The following is an 18,955-nucleotide window of genomic DNA, read 5'->3' on the forward strand; positions in this document are numbered from 1 at the left end:
TATTCGAGTAATCCAAAATGGTAGATACTATTTATTGGAGTCAGCTAGCCACATTTTTAAAATAAAGGCAGAGGAATATATAGAAAGTTACTTGTGTGTCTTGCAGCGGACAGCTATAAGTCATACTTGGAAAACTACAAGGCAACAGAATAATGCCAAAATAGTTGGGTAACCTTTAATCAATGAACCTTTTAATAATAAGCTTCTTAAAGAGACTTTATGTGTTAACTAGGTGTCTTCAAGCACTTTCTAATAGCTAAGGGTAAACCTTCAAATTATAATGTAAGATGCCTCATTCAAAAATGTAGAGTTTTCTCGACTCTTACTTTGAAATGTCTCAAAGGAAGTCCACCTAAATTCACATCATCAACATACCCTTTGTGTGCTGGCTCATAACGACAACAACCTAAGCTGTATTTCCAGTCTTGGCCTTCAACACTAAGGCTTCAGTTTTAGGTAAAAGTACCAAAAATAGAGGAACTCGTTTTAACATAGAATTAAAATGAGTCATAAATTTAATTAGAAAACTCAGTACAGGTCAAATGCTTCCAAAATTATGCGATGAAATGGAAATGTGAAGAAATTCAAATACTCTTACAGTATGAGCGCAAGATATATTATACCTTCTCTCAATATTCTTTTATTTAGAAATGTACTTTATTCCTGCATTTTGGGCTTGCAGCTTATTCATTAATAACTTCTAAATTAGTTGAAAAATGCATTAATGTAATTCTCCATGGTGTGGAGTGTGTCTTTTATAACAATGGCCGAATCTCTATACAGGACAAACAGGTTTGTTAAGGCCGAGATGATTGCAAATAGTTTATAAATCAAAATTGGGTCAACTAGTTATGGACGAGTTACAGGTATCAGAACATGGTAGTGGCTATGGTGTTTTTAATGCCACAGTTTTCTGATTTTCTCCCCCAAAAACAGATGACACACAAACTACTATGGTAACTCGGGCTGTATGGAGCTTCGAGTAAAGTTGCACAGACCTTCTCCCACCTGTTGCGAGGCAATGCCAGGCAGGATTTCAAAAAGGAAGTGTTTTAAAACTACAGTTGTCAAGGTACAATTGACAAATCTGCCAAGTAGTTCACTATGTGAGCATATAGACCAATTAGCCAACCAGTACAAGCTTCCTTTACTTGCAATGTAATTAGAGCTGAGCAGTAATAATTTATAATATTCTGCATAATAGACACTTGTGCTCCCACTGAACTGAACTGAACTGTGGCGTTATACGTTTTCTAAAGTGCATGTGTCATAACAATACATATTGATAACTTTATAACAAATAATGGTGAGTATATTATTTTAGCAGCAATTTAAATACTTGTCACTCTTTTGTTTCTGTTTCAAATTTAAGTGACACTTAGCTGTGGTATTTTCTACCCAGTAATGTAAAACCATCAGAATATCATACTGACCAAGGCATGCACTCAATACAGGGTTATCTCTTGAGTTAGGATGACACACAAGCTACTATGGTAACTGGGCACTAATTGGTTTGTGTTAAGTGAGTTAAAGGAGCATGCTTCTCTATAAAGGAGTCTTAAAGCTGCGTCTTCTGAAGATACCCAAGTACAAGAATTTGAATTAAAAATGACCAAAAAAGAAATGCATTGCTTCACAAATATTGCTCAGCATTTTGAAAATTACAGGAAAATCTGACTTTTCCTATACATTTAAGACTAATGTATAGAAATAAGAAGTAGCTCAAGACTTTGCAAATTATTATATTTTGATTCCTGATTTAACTACCACAGTGTTGTGCAGAAAATAATTTATGTATTAAACCACAGAGGCAGTTTGGTTTGTGTGTCTTGTCCATATAGATTCCTAAACTTAAATTACTTTATTAAGCCACAATTGTTAAACATGTATTACACATTTTTCTGTTTGAGCCATTTTCAGCAAATTAATACAATATGTCGTCTAATTATGGTTTCATGGCATTTCCTGAAAAATTTCAAAGATATTTCACTGGGTTCCTTAACTAGACGTTGGAGCTTTTCAAGCTTTCTCTCAGACTTGCTTAACAGATTATAGTTGACCAGTGGAGACAGCATAATGCTTGCATTCATGCAGGATTAGATTCATTTTATGTTAGATTACAAAAGGAGACAGTGTATGCCTGGTAAACAAACATGCACATCTGCCTCCCTGGAAATGGCTCTGGACTACTTGGCCAAAAAAGAAGTACCCTGGAAAAGCGAGCTCTTGCAGCCAGTTTGCCCTAAATCTAAACAGCGAATGTCTGTCTTTTCCTTTTCCCTCAAAATTTTACACGTCTGTGCTGGCAGGCAGCCGCTTGTGTAGACAGCTGTGTGTGTATGCAGAGTTTGTGTTTATCAAAGAGACACAGAAAGGTTTTGACCCTAAGGCCCACTGGCTCTCTAAAGGTCCAAGCATTAATTTCAACCGGCAGACATCTCAGTTTTTTAAAAATAATTTCTGCAGATGAATGGGTTGAAATCCCACAATATCCAAACCCATTGTGTGGTTTGGGACGCCCATAATAAAAGCAGCCCACTGTTGGGTGTCATAAATTATTACTATTGTTTAAAGGCGGTAAATAAACTTTTAATTTAGTTTTAATTGTTGGATGGCTGATTTGTTTGACTGACAAAATGATAGATCAGCGCTAAGAAAATGCCTTAATTTAATGTCCAAGGAAAGCTCATAGTGACACCCCTTTACCACTGGCACTCTGGTTTGTATTTATTCCTCCCCAAGCCTGAGCTGGGAGTAAGGATTGCTTCATCTGCGGGTGCTCCCAAACATCAGTCTTCCATTCTGCAATCTAGCGCAGGCCCAACTTTCTTCCACAAATCAGTAGGGTACCCTTTATTTTTGAGACACTGGGTTTGTAATTGTATCTATAATGTTAATTTACAGTCTCTGCATGAGAAGACCATTTGTGTGTGCGAATTAAGGGGGTTTTATTTGTGGTTTCTCAGCATGCGGTTATTTGTTTGGAAATCCATTAGACGGTTGCAGAAAAAGAGCCGTGAAAGATGCAAGCTGGTTGATTCTGGGGTGAACTCATAGAACTTGCTGATGTGCAAACTCTTTAGTGTAAACAGAAGAATTGAGATACTGTGCACCAAAAATGATAACATGAAAGCAAAGGTCGTCACAGCTGCTTGTCTGCAAGACAAAGTCCGCTCCTGCTGATTTTCTTAGAGAATCCCCAATATCCATCCTGTGTTCTGCGTTCTTTCCTCAATTACTAAAAATCTTCTCTAGATTAACTTCTGCCAATGAATTTACACATCTGTGTAGAAGACATCTGTTTTAGGGACCAAGTCACTTTGAGACAAGCCGGCAACACTGATATCTTCTCTTTTTGTTTCAGCCATTAACAGTCAACAACCTTGCGTTCAAAGACGGTTCAAGGCGTCACAGATCACTCTGATGTCAAACAAATTAGATGAAGGATTGGGTTCAATGGGTTTTGTAAAGACAAATTAGCGTCATTTAATGGCTGAACTTCTAAACATTGTTACTTTCTTCCCATAGCTTGAGGATGAGGCTTTGAAGCATATCGGAGCACACTGTCCAGAGCTGGTTACTCTCAACCTGCAGACATGCTCGGTAAGCGCAATAACAAAGACATAAAGTTTGTACTGAAATACAAAGGAAGATTAGGTTGTAGTAACTTAATAGTTAGTGTTTTAAAGAAATTGCTTTGATGCTTCAAAAAGCTGATCTTATTCACTGAAGACATTCCTTAACGGTTTATGGAACAAGTAGTTTAGCACTTTATGTTCTGTGCTGTGCAAATACTGAAGTTGCGAACTACTCAATTGCCCTTAGGGGAAATTGCTTTGTTTAGTGTCGTTAAATGAATAAGCTCATTATCTCAAGGTATTTAATGTTTGTTGTCACTGAATTACTTGCAGTACCAGTCTGGTGCTCAGAAGAAGCAAAGTGATCAAAGTAGTAGTCCCTTTATTCAGGGAGGATTAATTTCTCTTCTGTAACTTAAGAGTAACTTGTAAATCTTCATCCAGGTGCAACTTTCTGTCACATTTGCTGTAAAACTCCTTCTTTGCTTCCTCCAAAATTCTTTCCAATCATTTATAAGTCTTAAGTTCTGAAAGAGTTTTACTGTGGTATGCAAAGGCATCTTTCCTAAATAAAGGTCACAACTCAAGCAAGAGAACTTGGATGTATTCAAAGTGTTTGGGGGAGAGTGAGGTACCCAGTGTGTTATGTACTTATTAATGTCATTCGAGTTCATAATTAGGATTAGATGGAGGTCAGACTGCTTAATCTTTCAGTGCAGAAGGCAAGTTCAACTTTCATAGATGCTTGGATACTTGTCAGTTTTTGTTTTGGTAAACTTTCGAATTTTAAAAACAGGCCTGTCACAATAACTGTCACTTTTATTCTGCACCCTGTTTTTAACATTAGCCCTCCTCATAAAAGCCCTCACAATATGTCCAATGTCAAGCAGAATCAATGTGAGTAATGTTTACTAAAGCTTGTATAAGATATCCTCTGTTTCTGGTGAGCATCTCTCTGTTTGAACTGACTGTCATATGCTCCAGCAGCTGTCTGATGACACTTTTGTTCCAGGCATTATGTGACCACTTATACACTAGGTCCCCAGTGTATAAAGGGCAGCATATTTCAAATAAATGTGCTAAAATATCCATCTCTGGTCTCTGCATGCAATGATTCAGTCTAATTTTAATGTTTAGTTTTAGTTTGGCTTATTTTGTAAAATTAAAATACAGATCAAAGATATTAAGGAAATTATGAAGTATGATCTTATAGAAAAATCTTGAAACGTCAAAGCACATCTACAAAGTATTAATGATAATTTAAATGGAATAAGTAACAATGAAAATGAGTCACTAAGCAAATTTTAAGTTGAACCCCTCTAGTTGTACGTCTGCTTTTTATTTATAGTATTAAATTGACCAGAAATCATACTGGTAATAATGAGATTTTATTCCAAGCCAAAAATTCAATGTATTCCACTTAAGAAAGTGCAGATGTTTTTTTTTTTTGTTGTTTTTGCCCATATTTCTAAAAATTCTGTTAACTTTTATTTATTATTCTGTTCAATCACTTCAGCCTTAATTTTTTTAAACTGACTTCTGCAAAAAAATAAAAAAAATTAATGCAGAAGCAAATTAAATGCTGTCCTAAGCTGAGTTTATGGGCATAGACAGATTTTTCTCTTCACTGCTTGGAAACACAGCAGAGTGTAAAATTGAATGAGAATTTTAAAGGTTTTTTTTTTTCTTCCTCAAATGAGCAGCAGATCACAGATGATGGCCTCATCACTATTTGTCGAGGTTGCCACCGGCTGCAGTCTCTGTGTGTGTCTGGTTGTGCCAACATTACAGACGCCTTCTTGCACGCCCTGGGACAGAACTGCCTGCGTCTCAGGTACATCTGCATTCCCAACTTTATTGGAAACTTATCAATTAAACACTCACATAATCTCTATCAAATTATTGCATCATTTCTGTTCACTCTCCCAGAATATTAGAAGTGGCTCGCTGCTCTCAGCTTACAGATGCTGGCTTTACTCCATTAGCAAGGGTAAGTTGTGGTGTTTGCCTTTTGAATGTGTGCCAGCAAGATTTCGCATTTTGAAAATTTAAACTTAAACTGACTTTACATTGAAATCGATAACCATAAAGTATGTCAGATTAATTTCAATGTTTTATTTTTTGTAGAATTGCCATGAACTTGAGAAGATGGATTTAGAAGAATGTGTACAGGTACATACAAATATTTAAAGTATTGATAATGCAGACATTGTGACGTATAATTTAAACAGCAAGATTTTATTTTTTTTATTTTTTTCCACACCAGATCACAGATGTAACTTTGATCCAGTTGTCCATTCACTGCCCTCGTCTCCAAGTCCTGGTGAGTCTGTGCTCTCCTCTCCTGCATCTTTTTGCTCCCGTTACATTTGAAATCGTATCTTAAGTTCTCTGTGATTAACCTGTGTTCCCTCAGAGTCTGTCTCACTGTGAGCTGATAACAGACGATGGCATCAGACACCTCGGCAGCGGACCCTGCGCTCACGACCGCCTGGAGGTGATCGAGCTGGACAACTGCCCCCTTATCACAGACGCCTCTCTGGAGCACCTGAAAAGCTGCCACAGTCTGGATCGCATCGAGCTTTATGACTGCCAGCAGATTACCCGCGCAGGCATTAAAAGACTACGGGTAAGTTGTGTTGGCTTATGATTCACACACATAACGTTCTGAAAACATTCATTTTCTCAAGGCAGCATATGTCACTTATGGTGTGAAATTGATTTATATTACAGTGTGCACATATGTGATGTGAGGGAATTCTCTGTTCAAATTGTTTTTTGCTTCTCTACTAGAATATAAATGTTTTGCTGCCCAGGTTTTCTGCTTATAAATGACAAAAAAAAAGAATGTTTTATTGTGACCTTTATTTGTAAGGCAAATTTGACTTCACTGCCTTGAAAAAGCATCCACACCTCTTGCACTTTTCTACCTTTTTCACTTTATGAACACAGACATTAATATATACAGTATACACAATTATTGAGCAATTCTTATTTTTGAGGTTTATTTTTATTAATCACAAACAGCGCTTTAGGTCAACCTATAATGTTTATAAACCTCAAGCATATTCTCCAAACAAAGCCAACGCCTCACATATACTTTCTATGTGCACAATTATTGATTCTGTGGAATTATAACATTCACTTTATTATTTAAGTATGCATTACAAACAACCCAAAACTTTCAAAGAAATGCTTCTAACATTAAATAAAACAACCGAGTAACTGTTATGGCCACCGTTCTTTTCAATAAGTGACAAACCGTCTTTTCATGGAGTCTGTCAGTTTCTTGATCTGTAAACGATCAACTTTCTGTGCAGCAGCAACTGCAGCCTCCCAGACATTGTTCAGAGAGGTGGACTGTTTTCCTTCACTGGAAATCTGTTAAAAAAAACTTCCATCAGTTCTCAGTTGAGTTCAGGTCAAGTGAGAAAAGTGGCCATTTCATAAGTTTTGTCATCTTCAATGCCTCTACTGCTTAACCATGCAAAAAAAAAAAAAAAAAAAAAAAAAAAAAAAAGTCCTGCATAAAAATCATTCTCTTTTTGAAAGATGCTTGTACCACTGGTTGAAGAAAGTGTTTTCTAAAATTGGCAGTAGACTCTGGAGGTTTTCTTTTTTGTCTTGTCTTGAACCTGTTTTGTCTTGAACCTTGAACCAGCCAGTTTATTTTTAGTAATACCAGCCTATACTCACCTCCACCTTGCTGGTGTTCAAGTTAATGTGGAGCTTTGTGCCCCTTTTTTTCATGTCGTTACTCTTCTTGATCTATGGAAGAGGAATATAACCTGTGAGGGGGAAAAAAAGAAAAAGAATTCTGACTCTTTTCTAAAAATTCTGATTTCAGTCAGAGTTTATTTTTGTTTTTTTGTTTTTTTTCAGTGACCTTAATCATCTTCTGTATTGATCAGCAAGAACATTTAATGTTAGCCGTAGTGTATTTTATGGTAGATTTGGTGCCAACAGTCACAAATAAAAGTTAGTATTTTGCAAAGGGAACAAAAACATCACCTGTCAGCTACAAACTGACAGGTGATGTTTGTAGTAGTGGAAGTTTTGAGGACGTGCGTGTGTTTTCTATCTAGTTTAACGTGATCCCACACTTTTTTGTCTCTTTCTTGGGAGCCCTTCTTTCTTTCTGTTCCTCACCGTCTCCCTCCTCAGCTGCTTATAGCACTGAATATCAGTCAGTGGCTCATTGGTGGAAGCGAGAGCATGCGCTAAATAGTAAAACATAGTTTAGGAGTTAGTCCAGGAGTTTTACCCATGTTGTATCTACAAAGATTTGAAGCATTGAAATGCAAATGGTTGCAGTGTTTTTGTTTAGGGGTGCCTCAGTAAAGTTTGTCTTGATGTATCAAATAAAATCTCAGTGAAATGCATTGAAATTTAGTTAAAAGGTGATGAATATAAACGTTTTCCTCTCTGCCTGGATCTAGATATCTATAGGAAAGGAGCTCCTAGGAAAAGATAATTTCAGACATGAATTTATCTTGATAATTTTGAACGGCTTCAGTAATGCATTGAAAGGTCTTGTTTTTGTTTTAATCATAAATTTGACTCCGAAGTCTTAATGTTTGTTCTTTTCATTATGTGTCTGCATAAAGCAGTTGGAACTAGCTCCAACACTAACATGCTGCTTGCACACTAGTGATTCATGTGATTGAGGTCCATACAGCGAGGCTCCATATTTGGAACAGCAGACTTGTTGCAGTCGTTCCCCACCAGCATAGTTTTAAACATGGAAGGTAATCAGAGGACAGAGAGTTTCTTTAATGTTTTTCCAAACTGAATTTTGATTTCTGAGTCACTGCACCACCCACACGAAGCTGGTAATCGCAAGCTGGGCTCGTCATCATTTGATCTCAGGCCTGCCCGCCTGATTTAGATGTGAATCAATCATAGCGGGACTACGATGGTAAACAGGAGTTTGTTGCCAGTGGAAGACTGACTCAAGTGATGCTCCAATTTTTTACTGAGGCGTTAACAAATTTTTTCTTCCTTCCCCTCAGACTCATCTGCCTAACATCAAAGTGCACGCGTACTTCGCTCCTGTCACTCCGCCCCCCTCCGTCGGGGGCAGCCGTCAGAGGTTCTGCCGCTGCTGCATCCTGCTATGATGCAAAGACAAGCACCCCCTCTCCTCCCGCAACCTCCCTACTCGGCGTGTTCCTCCCCTCAACCCAATGCCACACCATCTCATCTTCTAAAGAAAAAGGATACAGAAAACTTCATGTTGGTGTGCCCGCTCTGCTTTCTTTTTCTCGGAGCTCCAGAGAACGACGGAGAACCAAACGGGATTCAAGATTCTAGATGAACTTCTCTAGAAACAGTTTTGAGTCCCAAATCATACACGGTTAACATGAACGTCGGTGGGCACATCAGTATTTTTAAGAGGGGCTGTGTGAATGACAGCTGTGTTCATCAGTGCTACACGATTTTTCTTTCAATCAAATGAAGTATGGACAATTCCTCCCACCCCCCAAGTAAAACTGAGGATTTTCACCCAATTCCTCCCAGTTTTTTCGCCCTGGTTTTGAAGGTCACTCAAAAGCTACCTCTAAACAGGAACTGCACTTGAGTAAGACCAACGTTTACTGATTATTTCAAAATAAAAGCAGCAGTGACGTAGCTGAAAAACTGCCAACACCTCCGACAAACACACACACACACACACACAAACACACAGCAGCAGAGAGCAATTATCTTTGTTCCTTTTAAGAATATCAGCAGCCATTTGCACTTGCAATGAAAAAGAGAAACAATGATCAGACATTTTACTAACTCCCGCTGGCGCTCACAGCCATTGTCCTCTCACCTCTCTCCGTTACAATCAGGCGCTTCAAGATACTGAAGAGAATGGAAACAAAAGTTGAAATATTTTTCTAGAACTCAGACTCACAAGTCGGGACTTAAAAAGATGCCAAATGTTGCATGTAACTCCTTCTTGTCCTTTTTTTCTTTTCTTTTTTTTTTTAATTAAAAAAAAGTGTAAATATATAGGACTGCGAGTCGAAGCCAGCTAAAAAGCAGCAACAGGACAGTGATGTAAGTTGTGGGTGGAAACATCCACCCATCGGAGGAGGCTCCAGCAAAGTTGGAGCAGGCTCGTTTACACACTGATCTGCTGGGGAGTTTAAGCCAGATCTGTCTGATTTGCTGACCTGTTACAGCTTATGTTAACAATAAACTTCTCTTCCCCCCTCCACCCCATCTGAAAAGAAGTGTAAAAATAAGACCCAACATCACTACAGGAATTCAAGCTGAAGGACAATGGAAAGATAAAGCCAACTTAAAAAAAAAAAAAACAATCCTAGATTGTCTTCTTTCAGTTAGTTTGAGTTCACTGAGTTGCTTTTTCTTTCGCCTGGAGGACTAAGGAAGCGGCAGGGTTCGAGAGCCTCAGCTCCTCAGAGGCCTTGCAGGGATTGCTCCGGCCGTCTGGGACGAGCGACCTTGAAGCCGCTCCAAGAGAAAGCTGACTGAATCTGAGACCTGCAGCGGCGGAGCTTCTAAAGGACTTCAGCTCCGTGGCCCTTTGAAGTATTGAAGCCTTTTCTTATGAATCGCCCTGTCCTGCTTTCACACCTGCTTCATTCTATCTCTTTATATAAATGTTTTTTTTTTCCCCCTCCTGGCTGTAATTTCCTCTGAGTCTTTCACTCTCTTTGTTTTGCTGTGGTTTGGATTCTGTCTCCGTTGTGTTTGAAGCCATGAGTCCCGTCTCTGTGGAATGAGTTTAAGCCCAATTTCCAATCCTGGTTTTGATCTGATGGAGTTTGTTTTCATAAAGTTTGTTACTAAATGTGTAGCATTTGTCCGTGGGAAGTGTTGGCATCAGTGCAATTGTATTTTTTTTTTTAAACTACATATAAGTTGAGTTTAATGGACTTTTATTGCTGAATGTTTTAATCGAGGAGAAGGGTCTTATTGCAGCAGAATGATTCTCATTTCCACCCACAAGCATTCTTTATTTGCCTTGTTTTAAGAAGAAATCCTTTACTCACTGTTCTCTGCCTAAATGCTTCAAGCAAAACAATAAATATGGATATTTGCAACAAATTGGCATTTGACAAATCCAAAATTATGATTCTGTTCAGTGTAAATTTCTTTTTTTTTTTTTTTTTTTGGAAGGGGCTTTACGAGAGTATTTATAAAGAGAGGAGTTGCAAAAGTTTGAAAAAGGTGACCGACTCTGTCTTTATGCTCCAGAAGACAAGATTTTTTATCTGGGATGTAATACCTGCTGGTCCTCAAGTTCACCAGTGCAGCTAATAGCGACATGCTTTCAACCTGCTCCTGAGCGTTTCATGTGTATTAAAGAATATGTCATTTGATGCTTTGAAAAAAGAAAAAGAAAAACACTACATGTTCCACCTTGAACTTATTTTCCAGAGCAGTATCAAACTCTTATCTTTATATCGGCGCTCTATATCCCCTGGTTTACATGGAAGTTGGAGCCATCACGCTCCAGTGCTGTTTGTCTAATGCACGTTTTGTCCTAAACACTGGAGTCAGGTTAAGGAGAAAGGCAGAAGAAGCTGAATCAACAGTGTCTGTGGCGGAGGCAGAAGATCTGACACCTGAGAAATATAAAAAACAAAACAGGAGTTTTGGAAGTGACTGTAGTTCATATATTTACTGTAAATCTTTTCCTTTTTCCTTTCTTTTTTTATAATTAACCAATATAAAGAAATATGTATGTATGAATAAATATATACCTATATTATTAAGACTTGTGTTTTTATTTTAGGTTTGTCATTGTTGATGGTGATTTAAGACACTAGATGGCAGTAAAGATCAGGTTATGCTTATTCTATTATTGCCCTGAAATCCCTCATCCCCATTCATTTTTTAAATTGACCTGGGATCAATTCTGATTTTAACTTGAAAAATTTGCTTGTTTGGTTTACCACAACCTGTTTACTAAAAACAATTTAAGAACTCTTGAGTAATTTGAATCAAAATATACTTTTCCTGCATAAGAACCCACATGTGGGTGCTTCAGGTTAGAACTGAGTAAAATGAGATCTAAAACTGTTCGCAACACGCATATTGTCAACAAAATACTCTGACTGTCAGAATTATGACTGGTAAGACTTATGAACACGGAGGTGCCAAGTTAAGTCTTAATCAGCATTTTTTCTAATTAAAAATACTGATTTCTAATTTCTAAATGCATAAATTTGTAAACATTTTTAATCAACCTTTAGTCTTTGCAATCATCCCTTCATCTTGGAAGGCTTTCCACAATATTTAGAAACATGTTTATGAGAATTATTTTGCCATTCTTCCAAAAGTTTATTTGTGAGGTTGGACGATGATAAATGGCCTCTTTACTGTCTCTATACTTACTTTATATTAAGTTGCTTATTTTAGCAATCTTGCTTCATTTTATTGTGGAATAAATAAAGACTTAATTTGGGGTTTAAAAATGTTATAGTTGTTGTATATGCCATATTCAATGATGATTTTTAAAAAGGTTGTCTATATAGTCTCTTGAGGATAGGCCACCAATGATGTAAACTAATTTTCAGTTTAATTTTTCTGCCCACTTTCTTCTACATGTTGTCTCAGTGGCTAAATATTTAATCAGCAATTTAAAGTTCCAACAAATAACTGTTTATTAGTTATAAACAGTTATTTGTTTAGAACAACTTTGTTTAGTTGTTGAGCCAACTAAACAAGGTGCCAAATATCTATGAACCAATAAAACAATCTGCCAAATCAAACATTTGAGTAGAAAACCGATGTGAATTCTGTGAGTTTTTTTATTTTTATTTTTTATGTTTTGTTCTGATTCGAAAGAGCCAACAGTTTTAGCAAAGCTTAGCCGTCCATGGAGTTTGTTCCATGAACCAAAAATGTTTATCCTGCCTCTCTTTTCAGTTCCAGCCCATAAAGCACTAAATAAAGCTGTTCTCTGATGGAATCAAGATAATTCAGACCCATAAAGCAAGTGGGAAGATGAGTGAAAGCTTAAGGTCATTTGGTTACATTAATAAGATCTTAAAATCCTCCCCTTTCTTAAAAAAACAAAAAAAAAGCAAAAAAAAACAAAACAAAACAAAAAAGACAGGACCTGGTTTTACATACTCCATTTTTTGTGGTGTTGGTAAAGACTCTGGCAGCAGCATTTTGGTGTGATCTATGTTTTTCTATGTCCTGCTTTGACATTAACTAATTTTCACTTTACTAATGGACTTTATGCTGATTTTATAATTAATGGGAGAGGCAGGATGCAACTTTCCAGTCCATCACAGAGCAACACAGAGAAGCCCTCACACACTCATACCATGGGGCCAATTTAGAGAGACCAATTACCCTAACAGTCATGTTTTTGGACAGTGGGAAGAAACTGGAGTACCTGGAGAGAAAGCAGACAGAAAGTTTCCTGATCAAGATAAAAACATGACCTTCCTGCTGCAAGGCAACAGAGCTAGTCACTGCTCCTACTGCCAGCCCTGATCTGAAAATATGAGGTCTTAATAATTTTACTGATTTAAAAACCTAGGTATAAGATCCTCTTATCTTTCAGAGGAGTCATTTTTTGTATTTTTTTTTAAAAAAGGTTTTGAGATTTGAGATTGACACAGTGAGACTGCGCTGATCTGAATCTTTTTTTGGCACCTTGAAAATGGAATTTGTGGTAAGAGGAAATCTCCCTTGCAGAAATGAAACTACTAAGAGCACAGAATGATGGCTGCAGACCTGAAGTGTCTCTCTTGGATATTTCCGTCTTTTTGTGTAGATTGTTGTGTCTGAGGAAGAAGCACAGATGAACAATTGGTGCCAGTTTATCCCAGAGGGCTCCCAAAGTGCAGCAGCTCTGGTTCTGCAGCTGCACCATGGCGACCGCTGTCACGGCTGGGATCTGTCTTCTGCCACATGAAGCTCATTTTGTTCCTCCAGTCTTCCTGTATCTCTCTCGTTTCCAAATCACCAAAGCTGAAAGTATGTACTAAAGCACTAAACACTTCTGTGTTTAGGGCTCATTTTTAAACTGAGTTATCGTAGCACACCTGGGGTTTCACATGGAGAGATGAAAGGAAAGTGGCTCAGTGGCTCAATGTAAATCTCGCCCCTCTCATTCAGTTGTCTCAGCTGTTCTGTTTTCCTGAGTTTGTACACAGATGGTTTGGAGTACAAATCATCGCACGCCAACATATTGTGTTCCTGTTTATTTTTAACAGCAAAGACACTGCTTTAGAAAAAGTCTGCCATTTTTTGTTTTATTTTTCCTCATTGTTTCTCACTCTTCAACATGCTGTCTCCTGACTCTGTGTGAAGATATAATTAACACGATAACTGAACCGTCTTGTTCACACACACACTCAAAGTCTTTCTGACTGCTAGAAGCAAGCTTTGATGTCAGGCTTTGGTGAAATAATGTAAAGAAATGCAAAAAATAACAATAGTAAGGGACACTTCTTACATTTAAAAGTGTCAGTCATTTTTTATTTCCTACTTTCATGACAATAATAGCAGCTGCTACTTGCCACAAGAAAATGCACTTTAAGAAGGTGGCCACTTTTACTTTTATCTCACATTTAGAACTGACAATGACCTATTTTGCAACTTGAATTATTCCTAAGTAGAAATGGTAGCAAATGAATCTCTGTGTTGCAAAACATTTTAAAAAAATGTCCAGCAATATGGATAATTTTTATTTGACTGAGTCATGTAGAAATTGATGTTTTTCATATTTATCTGTGTGATTGATGCAATCATTGCAAACATATATACCGCTTGACCTTACAATCAGACACTAACAATCAGTATGACAAGTATGTTCCAATGTGACAGTATGTTACAATCAGACACTAACAATCAGTATGTGACAAGATCAACACAAAATAAGTGGCTCACAAAAGAAAGATCTGAAAAGTTTGCTATAAATTGGAGTTTTTCCCCTTTACTCTGAAGCTCCTGAATAAAATCCAGTGTGAATGAATAGTTGTCTTGAGAAGTCACTGACATAGTAGATAGAGTAGGATTAGGGATAAGGATGAGAAGCATTAGATTACAAACCAAATTTTGAATATCTCTCAAAGTGCTTCAAACTATAATATGAAAATAGAAGGATAATGTTAGGCAAGGAAAAGCATTAATTAAAGATGTATCAAGGCCCATGGGAACTTCGGAGGGAGACATCCACAACTTACAAATGTGGCCAAAAAACATCCCAGTTTGCTTCACAGAAAACATGCGGAAGAAGAGGCGCTGGGAAGATGAGAACAAAACTGAACTTTTTTGCCCACATGCAAACCAGCGAGTTTGGTGGAAAATTGGAAACCATCCTGAACGCATCATTCCCACACAGTGAGACATGATGGTGGCAGCGACTTTTCATCAGCATTGACAGAGACACTGATCAGAGTTGAAGGGAGATGGCTGAAGCTATAAGCACAGGGCAATCCTGTATGGAACACTGTTTGAATAAAATAAAAATTCATAGAATAGTTTTCAGATTTTATTGGTAAAAAATTACGTACAAAATTATAGACGATTTTGTTTTGGGCTGCCACATAAAACCCCAATAAAATAGATGGAGTTAGTGGGGTGTACATACTTCATTACACTCCCCTATGAGGAGAGGTTATGTGTTGTTTGGTTTTAGTCTTTAAATATGGCATGTAGTATTAATAGAGGACCCAAAGCAAATTTGGTTCAACATGACTAAAATTACCACGGACATTTTAATTAAAACATTCTGCCTCTGGAACAAGACATTCAAGACTCTATAAGCCAATTTGCCAATGTGCTGTTGGCGAATGGGCTTGAAATATGTGTGTCGTTTCAAAGTAAATGATCTCTCTATGAAATGAGCCCTGATTGAGTGTTGAAAACCGCCAATCGTGCGCCTCAGACGCATGGAAAGGCGTGTCTCGGATTGCGCTTAAAATTATATCTGTGCGTTTGTGAACTGCAGAGTTCGCATTGAATCTTTAGCCAGTTGATCCCCTTAAATCTTTCGGAGGAGTCATTTTCTGTGTTTTTTAAAATCTATTTATTTATTTTTTTAAAATGTTTTGAGATTTGAGATTCCCATCGCGAGGCTGCGTTCATCTGAATCTTTTTTGGCACCTGGAGAACGGAATTTGTGCCACATTGGAGCTTTCTGGTGCGCGCCGGAGGACGATCCACGGGGCAATACAGAGAGGAGACAGAGGCTTTGCTGAACACATGTCCACGCATGGCCTGAATACAAATAAAGCAAAAGCAGCTGGTGTCTGAGCTGCACCAGTCTCTAATTTACCCAATAAGCGTGTGATTGGTGTGGAGAGTCACCTCGCAGGAGCATCAGCAGTGCGCACTCTCCATTTGACGTGGATCTGCTTTCTGCCGGTGTTTCGCGTAAAGCAGTAATACCACGCCGACTGAACCCAGTTTGAGGAGCTAAAAGTTTTTTCTTGCATTCTTGCTTGTATCGACCTCCTCCGGCTCGGTACCAATGATGACTGAGAACAGTGAGATGGAGAGCGACTCACAGCTCCAGCGCTCCCCAAACAACATGTCCATCCAGCCGATGACATCCAAGGTAAGTTTCGCAAATTCTTCAGTTATTAACTATTCGGATGATGTATGTATCCTCTTGAAACGTGAAATAAGGACAAACACTTAAATTCAGTCAAAACTTTGCAAACTGTTCCCTCCATTATCCGATGGAAATTGGCTGAATAGTGAAATTTGTTTGTTCGTGTCTTTTTTTGGTTTGTTTTTCCAGACCTTTTATAATTGATTATGAATGGGGGTGACAACATTTCACAAATGCAGTTGTATTCTTATGCCTGCGTCACTAGGTGTAATCTCCCACGTAACGTCTGATGTCACTTTCTCTCTTGTATTTTTCTTCAACACACACATCCGGTTCAATTTAACATTTTTTTTTAAAGAGGTATTTTAATCTTCTATTCTTGGTGCAAATAGCTAAAGATAAATTGTAACCTTGAAAGCTTCTGCATGTGCATGACTATTTCTTTTTTTTTTTTCTGAATAATTATCCAGCCTATAATGCTGCTCACTTCTTTCCTTTTGAAGTTTACACAGGAATATGCGCAAGTGAAAGCTTTATAAGTGCAGATTTTGACTTGAATATGCAGCTGTAGATCATTTTTCTTCTACATAGGCTTACCTGTCAGGAGTCTGGACTCATTATAAAATGCCTGTGATGCCATTTGAGTTGTTGACTCACCTGTTTAAACAAAGATGTGGAGATGTGAAAGCTTTCCCGTTACTTGCTTTTTAATGGCAGAACACTGGCTCATTAATTTGCTTCATGGACAACTTTCCATTGAGTGGAGTCTTTGTCTCCACCTCATGCCTCTTCCTGATGCCCACGCACAAACACTGCAGGCTCCACTTTTGAAGCAAAGTGACACTCCGAAGTGATGCAGTCAGACACTCCACTGGATGCTCTGTGCTGCATCTAAATATTTGATGTCCTCCGTGAGAAGCTGACATTGCTGCCAGCTAACTGTGCTCACTTTGGGGTGATCCGCTCTATATCCACCCTCCTCGCCAGCTGAGACCAGAGGAAACCGTCAGTGATTCGACTCCAGGCAGAACCGATTGGTGTTCAGATGAACTGTGCTGGCTTTGGCTTAACTACGTTATATCTTTAATAACAAAGTTATGAATTTTGTTAAGTGCATCCACTCTTCACATTGATTAATGCAGCCTTACCTGAATTCCACTGCTTTATTTGAAATTCACTTTAATTCAGTGTAGAGTGGGAGATGAGTATTTACTCACTACAGACTTGTTCTGGTTTTACATTTTGTCACACTTTAGCATTTTTTAGTATTAAATAAAGATAACCTAAATGAATAAAATAGCAATTTAAAAAAAGCACATATTCAAACTAATTTGGACCAAGAACTTTAATTGAAAAATAATCATTCCATGAAATAACTTGTTGAAAACGTTGTCTTGCAAAGATTATGTTAATTTCAGTGGCTAGCCACACCCAGGCCTGAGTACTATCAGCCTTGTGTCACCAGAAAATCACAGAATAAAGCCTGTTTCACAGCAGGTTTTGAAATGGTCTAGTTAAAGTTTGGACTTAAATTTAATGGAGGCACTGTTACATAATCTTAAGAAGGCAGGTGATGCTCAGAAACCCACCACTATGGTTGAATTAAAACAATCCTGCAAAGAATTGTGGGTCAGAATTCTTTCACACTGATGTAAAAGATTTCTTTCTACTCATTTATTTTTGAATAATAAATAAAACCGTAATTTAAAAACTGCATTTTGCATTTACTATGTCATCTTTGTCTGCTTTTGAATTTGCATAATGATCTGAACCTGCAAATTTAACAAAAAAAAAAAAAAAAACAGCAAAAATGGAAGGAATCTTTGCAGAGGTAAAAGCTTTTTTACAGCTCTGTTTAAAATAATGAAAGTCGTCTCATTAAAATTAAATTTATTTTAATTTCAGTCAGTTACATAGATACATTTAATTTTAATTATAATATAGTATATTCAGATTCATGTGATATTATGTCGGCTACTAGAAAGTTATCTAAACGAGACCAACATATTGTCGAGTCATTCGTGCTGCCGCAATCCCTCATCCAGACTAAATATGTAGTGACTGTGGGAGGGAGCAACTCCGTTATCACAGAAAAAATGTCCAGCAGAAACAGTCTCATTGTTGGTGTTTTTCCTGCCAGTTCCTGATTTTCCAAACCAGTTCCAGTGCTAAACTGTTGCTAGGGCTTGTTTTACACCAATTGATTCTGTTTCTACTACCAGAAACTCTGGCATGAGAACTGATAACCTGTTCTCCTGCCAGAGAACAGTATCTTGGCTCCAACTTTGAATAGGATCAGAGAAAAGAACCGCTACCATCAGTGGCTGAGGGCAGAGAAATGGACACAAAAAATTTTAATGTTATGAGCATTATATTTTAAAGCCCTGAGTAAGTTAAGACAAAACACTAACAAAAAAAGTCCAAAACAAAAGCAGAAGATCCACTCTTGGGTAAAAATAAATAACCTAGCAGAGTTTAGATTGCATTATTTATTCTTTTGTAACCTCATTTGAAGTGGCTTGGCACTTCAGTTTCAATTTGTACCTACAAAAGGAGTTTATTGTGGAAAACAGGGTTGAAATAATATGCATTGTTAAGGTCTCAGTCCCAAGTCTATTTAAAACACCTAATCAGGAGCATTTCTGAAATAGAAATCTCATTCACAGGAGGTAATTTTGAAGTAATCTAATCAGACTCAGACATGTGTCCGTCTCTTAATTGGACAGGAAAAGACTGGAAGAGAGAGGCTCCACTAGCAGATGCTCTGAGAAATCCACCAGCAGCAAATTCCAACATAGATGGATATCAAAAATTTTAAAAAATCAAGGACAGCTGTGTA

General features: G+C 37.6%; 2 protein-coding genes across 2 annotated transcripts in view; both read left to right on the plus strand.

Moving 5' to 3' along the window:
• Positions 1 to 2,175: 2,175 nt before the first annotated feature.
• On the plus strand, positions 2,176 to 10,434 carry fbxl20 (F-box and leucine-rich repeat protein 20). The gene is made up of 8 exons (XM_044100315.1): positions 2,176 to 2,205; positions 3,529 to 3,603; positions 5,282 to 5,412; positions 5,508 to 5,568; positions 5,706 to 5,750; positions 5,845 to 5,901; positions 5,995 to 6,207; positions 8,591 to 10,434. The coding sequence occupies exons 1-8, from the start codon at positions 2,176 to 2,178 to the stop codon at positions 8,696 to 8,698; spliced, it is 720 nt and encodes a 239-aa protein (XP_043956250.1). The 3' UTR covers positions 8,699 to 10,434.
• Positions 10,435 to 15,526: 5,092 nt separating this feature from the next.
• Positions 15,527 to 18,955, plus strand: part of LOC122821838 (SH3 and cysteine-rich domain-containing protein 2-like) — a 28,506-nt gene continuing 25,077 nt past the window's right edge. The window contains exon 1 of the mRNA XM_044100087.1: positions 15,527 to 16,119. Within this exon, the coding sequence (XP_043956022.1) occupies positions 16,033 to 16,119 (87 nt within the window). The 5' untranslated portion in view covers positions 15,527 to 16,032. The remainder of the gene's footprint in view (positions 16,120 to 18,955) is intronic.

This window comes from Gambusia affinis, linkage group LG19 (genome assembly GCF_019740435.1).
Source record: "Gambusia affinis linkage group LG19, SWU_Gaff_1.0, whole genome shotgun sequence".
NCBI classification, from domain to species: Eukaryota; Metazoa; Chordata; class Actinopteri; order Cyprinodontiformes; family Poeciliidae; genus Gambusia; species Gambusia affinis.

Bases quoted from the DNA above. Each gene is read 5' to 3' on its own strand.
- fbxl20 (XM_044100315.1), top strand. From the start codon at position 2,176: ATGGCTCTGGACTACTTGGCCAAAAAAGAA. The intron at 3,604-5,281 runs GTAAGCGCAATA...TCAAATGAGCAG, and splicing joins TCAACCTGCAGACATGCTCG to CAGATCACAGATGATGGCCT. The intron at 5,413-5,507 runs GTACATCTGCAT...TCACTCTCCCAG, and splicing joins CAGAACTGCCTGCGTCTCAG to AATATTAGAAGTGGCTCGCT.